At 32.8% G+C, this 5,275-nt stretch overlaps 1 protein-coding gene across 1 annotated transcript in view; it reads left to right on the forward strand.

The window, feature by feature from the left end:
* Positions 1 to 288: 288 nt before the first annotated feature.
* Osi2 (DUF1676 domain-containing protein Osi2) overlaps positions 289 to 5,275 on the forward strand; it is a 5,834-nt gene continuing 847 nt past the window's right edge. Inside the window, exons 1-3 of the mRNA XM_067048455.1 lie at positions 289 to 400; positions 2,625 to 2,963; positions 4,162 to 4,325. Of these exons, the coding sequence (XP_066904556.1) occupies positions 298 to 400; positions 2,625 to 2,963; positions 4,162 to 4,325 (606 nt within the window). The 5' untranslated portion in view covers positions 289 to 297. The remainder of the gene's footprint in view (positions 401 to 2,624; positions 2,964 to 4,161; positions 4,326 to 5,275) is intronic.

Below are 5,275 nucleotides of genomic sequence, written 5' to 3' on the forward strand. Positions count from 1 at the left end.
CACCTGACTGCTTTCGGTGTGGCCGAGTCTTTAAAGAGTATATGATAACTACATAAAATCATTCTTAGTATTTTTAAAATTGATTCTTTATCAATTAAGCATTGAATGAAAGTTAAGAACAAATCTAAAATTTTTGTAAAATGCTTTATTTCTTCATTTTTATTAAACTATTTAAACGACTTCTACATATAACTGCTAAGTGAAAGTTCATAGGTACAAATAATTATTTTTTTTTTTTCAAATCCTCTTATTGGTATCTATAGAATTGTATGTTTCTATTCTAGATGTGAGGATAAAATGGGATGGTCATTACTGCTGCCAATAATTGTCCTATGTTGCAACATCTACTCTTCAAATGGCTATGATAACGTGACTGTAGACTACACCTCATCCAAAAGTTGTAAGTAGATCAATTTTAACCAACTAATTATTTGGCTTTGATTACTTTTCATTTTGAACATCTCAATAATAATTAACAAATAAAAGTTTCCTGAAAATGATATGATAAATAAACTGATATGTATCGGGAAAGACCAGATGGGATAAGAGAAAATGAAAATTAAATATAATTTAATTCTTTTAGCGGCGTATCGAATTTAGTAATATGTTAGTGCCAAAAAAAATTCCGCCGGAGGCACATGACCTAAGTCAAAGAGGGAGGCCGCCCTAGGTCAAAGAAACTCTTAGGCTAATGGCCTTAGGAGGCTGAACTGACATAAGCTATGACATGAATCCCACTCCCTCTAGACAATAAATAAAAAGGGGGTTGGAGGCAATGAGGAGGCAAGGATCGGAAGTGAGGATAAATAAGAAGTAGAAGGGAGATACGCGGTCAAACTCTCTAACAGTTCACCACAGTTAAAGAGAAGCCAAGGGAGCACGAGTTACAGAAGGAGAGAAGCCGGACAAGACTAGTTCAGAGTCGGGAAAGATCGGACACCGATCAACCGGGATGCAGGTTGCAGGGAGACAACGAAAAACCGCTGACAAGCCGCGGAGAAAAGCGCAAAGGACGTCCGCCGCTACCTCCAGAGCAGACAGACGCACCAAGATAAATAAGACCTTTCAGCTGTATTTTGAATGGCAATTGTAGAATTTATAAACTAAGAGTCAACATGAATAAAAAAGATCCCAACTGGTATTTCTCAATTCATATCATAATTAAACATTAACGAAATAGACCTATCATGCTCTCTCATAAGATTATTCTAGCTCATATGTATATATAATTGTATATATAAACCAATGTAACCAAGACTTTACTTTATAATTAAGAATCCCTGCATGCCACCTCATAATAATAGCTTAGTAAATTGATAAACACGATACCGTTGGAGAAGAACTCCAATGATTAATTACAAATATTTACTATGGTATCTAGTCCTTGAATTAAATATATTGCATACATTTTCAGTCGGTCCCATCAGGAACCGATAGAGATACATAATACAAATACATAAATATATGAGTAAATAAATAGAAAACTGTCGTGAAACCCCCGGTCAGCCTTAGAACAACTGAATACTCATACAAAAACATATGCACTTATATTCAGAGTAGGCCCTATCCGGACATAAGAATACAAGAAATAACTTTTTTGATTACAGGGGAAATAATAATAGCCAGAAGGTTTTTGCTCTCAAATCTAAAATACAACTTTGACATTCGAAAATAATATACCATTTTTTTAAAAAAAAGTAGTTCCCAAACTGCTTGCTGATTACATAAACCGCTGAAAGAAAAGTTGTCAGTCATTCTGTTGCCATAAAAATTCATTTCCAATGATATTAAATCAAATTCTCTGAAATTGTTGAATATGCGTATGCTTGACTAGTTTTAACAGAGAAAGCATGTTATTCCTTATCAAAACGGTCATAAAACTTCACTGTAAAGTGTTGACATTTCAAAATTCCAGTTTGGACTTACACCACTTCTGCATAAATGTTAATTTTGAGAAACAGCTGGTTTCGGTTTCAGTAGGATTATTGTGAACAATTTTTGTTTCAACTTAGTGCAGAAATCTATCGAATAGTAATATGAGGTTTCAATAAAGGTAATTGTAATTGGTAACAACCAACGGGCGTTGATGACCAGGCTGTTGAACGCCCTTTCAAAACTAACAAACAAGGTAATTGTGAATTAAAGTTGTCTAAATTTCATTTTTCTTTATTTTAAGCTTTCAAAGTACCATTTTTGAGCTTGAAAAATACTTAAAAAGAACGGAAAATCTGAGAACTAATGAGGTTGTGACTTATTGTTAGCACACTCTTTCACCAGCCCTTGATCGCATTTCTGGGCTAAGCTCTAAGTTTTTGAAAACGTTAAACCATTCTCACTTTACCTTCCTCATGAAGACAAGCTGTAGGAAGGTAAATACGTCCTAAGACATTGAGTACAATATTTAATAAAAAGTAAATGCGAATTTGGCATTGTTTCTTGTTTTACTAAATCAATCACCTTGGATACTAAATTAGTAGAAGTTAATTAATACTACTTTTGAAGAAAGAAATTAAAAAAATATATATGCTAGTGACAACTTAATTGAACAGCATGATTCGACGAACCACTAGAATTGGATAAATATTGTCATTTTGTATTTTAATATTGATCTTTTTTATTTACAGCTAGCCAATGGGAGACAGAAGGCAGTTGTTCGGCCGGAGAGTGGGGCTCCTGCCTAGAGGGCGGTGTTCTCGCTTCCTTCTCGGCTATCTTAGGCAAGGAATACCGATTGTCTCAAGCAGCTAGGATAGTCCGATCGAACGTCCCCTCTGTTGAACAAAGGAGCCAAGGGGGTTTCTTCTCCAAGCTGGCCAAGGCAGGAGACGACTTCGTCAGGTCCGCTGGCCTAGAGATAGAACTTACGCCAGAACTCACCGAAAATGGCCGATTCCAGCCAAGGTTTATCGATGAAATATACACTGAGCTGGATACGCTCCAGTTAAAAAACGCTAAACCGAGTAGTAAGAACAGTTTAATAAAATTAATGTTTTCCAGTAAAGATAACTGTGCATATGCAGGGAGGGAGGAGGGTGTGTGTGTGTGTGTGTGTGTGTGTGAGAGAGAGAGAGAGAGAGAGAGAGAGAGAGAGAGAGAGAGAGAGAGAGAGAGAGAGCTGACCCGTAACTGTCCCTTCATTTAGGTCCCGGGTCACCCCTCATTAGTAGACAGCTCACCTGTAAACTGTCCCACTAACCAGTATGAATAGTACTGTTCAATTCCTAAGGAGAAATTGACATATATATATTACAATTTATCAAATATATTTATTTTATAATGGCCAAAGTAATGAAAACCAATGTATTAAAAATATACATTATTTGTGCATACATATATTTTTATATTTCATTTTCAGTGTTAAATATTACTTTAGAACATGTGTTTATTGTCGTTATTATTATATTAGCTATGTTTACATGTAAGAATAATAGTAAACACAATAATGATAACTCATTATGTCTATTTTTTCACTAAATAAGAACTTCAGAAACTTGAAATAAACAAACATGTCAAATCAAACAAATAAGGATTTTTAAGAGATAATAAGGCACACAAAGCTAAAAAATAGACTGAAAAAAAAGAAGGAGGAGGGAGGAGAAAGGAATAAAAAAGAAATTATATTTTCATGCCCACATATTGACTTTTCACACAAAAAAAAATAATATGTAGAAATTTGAAATATAATTTCCAGTCCTTTCATAAAATTCTTATTGAATGAAATATCAATTAAGAGTAGTAAAGCATAAATATCAGTTTCTCTATTACACTTCTATATTAAACCTCTGATAACCCAAAGTGTCTAGATGAAAAATAAAAAAAATTGGATTTTGAACTAATTGTAAATTTAAATATTCCAAACATTCTTCTAATGAATAGTGCAGTGATTCCTTTTTTTTAAGTTCGAATTATTATATATTTTAGTAAAAGGCACCTATAATCAATTAATACTGTATTCGAGGGAAGGAGGACATAGAATGCAAGTCCAATAGATTTGAATTTTAGGGTTCAAAGAACAAACTACCTTACTTATGTGCCTATGTATGTAGCAATACCTATATTTATCCTTTTATTTTAAAATTTAAATTTACTATTGTTACTATAGTGTCTTTTCAGAAGCAATGCCATGGAATGGGCAAGATTTTGATCTATTATTTGTTGCAGAACAATATGAACTGAAAAAGCTGTTCATCCCACTTTTGGTGTTACTTAAACTGTTCAAACTGAAACTGTTCCTCCTTTTACCTGTTATACTGGGTGTGGCTTCATTTAAGAAACTATTAGGTATAGCTTTCTTTGCTCTGCCAGCGATTATTGCTTATTTCAAGGTAAGCCCAAAATTTGTTATAAACATATTAATTTATGAAATCCGCTGTTTTTTTATTTTTGAAAATTTAATTTAAAGAAATGAAGTATATTGGAGCGCATAGCTCTAAAGAGGTAAAGGCCTCATAGGCATTTGTCTATATTGCTTATCAGGCTAATTGGACACAGGATGCATCAATGATTTTAAACACGACCAGGCATCAATAATTTTTTTTTAAGATCACAATATTTCTCTTGTAATTAAGAATGAAATGGTCGAGGAATGCTGGCAGTGAATAAACACACAAGTAGGGTATAATACTGCTATAATGTGTGCTTAAATTTTGGTCTTAGAGTTTGAGCCTTTTTCAAAGCCAAGAAAATCAATAAGCAACCATAATAGAAAAGAAGAATAAATATATTAGGTATAAGTTAATATGATATGCATAGAAATATATGAAAAATGAAGTAGTATGTGATATTAAAATTGTTGAACACGGGGATGATATACACAAATAAAATGTTTTTACTGTTCTTATTGTTTTATTAGTTACGGTTAAATAACATAAAACGTTCTTACTCCAGTGAGAAGAAACACATAACATGTACTCGTTAAAAATCAAGCTGATACCTGTAGTTCTGTTCATACTGGTATTATTGTATTCCCAAATGTGGATGAGAAAAATAATTAGTTTCATTAATGGATCTCTCTGGATGTTTTTAAAAAATGTTCAACAGTGGTAGGTGAAAAGAAATTGTAATTACATTGGATTGAAATTACTATTTACACCCATATTAGCTCAACTAGTATTATAATTTTGGGCCACAATTACGCTTGCAGTAGTTGATCAAGTAAATACAATAACTCATAATTGTAATTATATTTCTTGTAATTTAACAGCTAGTTGTTATTAAAATTACTTTTTGCTCAACATTGGTAAATATATATATTTTTTTGGTCAACATTGGTATA

Source organism: Halyomorpha halys, unplaced genomic scaffold (genome assembly GCF_000696795.3).
Source record: "Halyomorpha halys isolate HHAL.00 unplaced genomic scaffold, Hhal_1.1 Scaffold1317.1, whole genome shotgun sequence".
Taxonomy (NCBI): domain Eukaryota; kingdom Metazoa; phylum Arthropoda; class Insecta; order Hemiptera; family Pentatomidae; genus Halyomorpha; species Halyomorpha halys.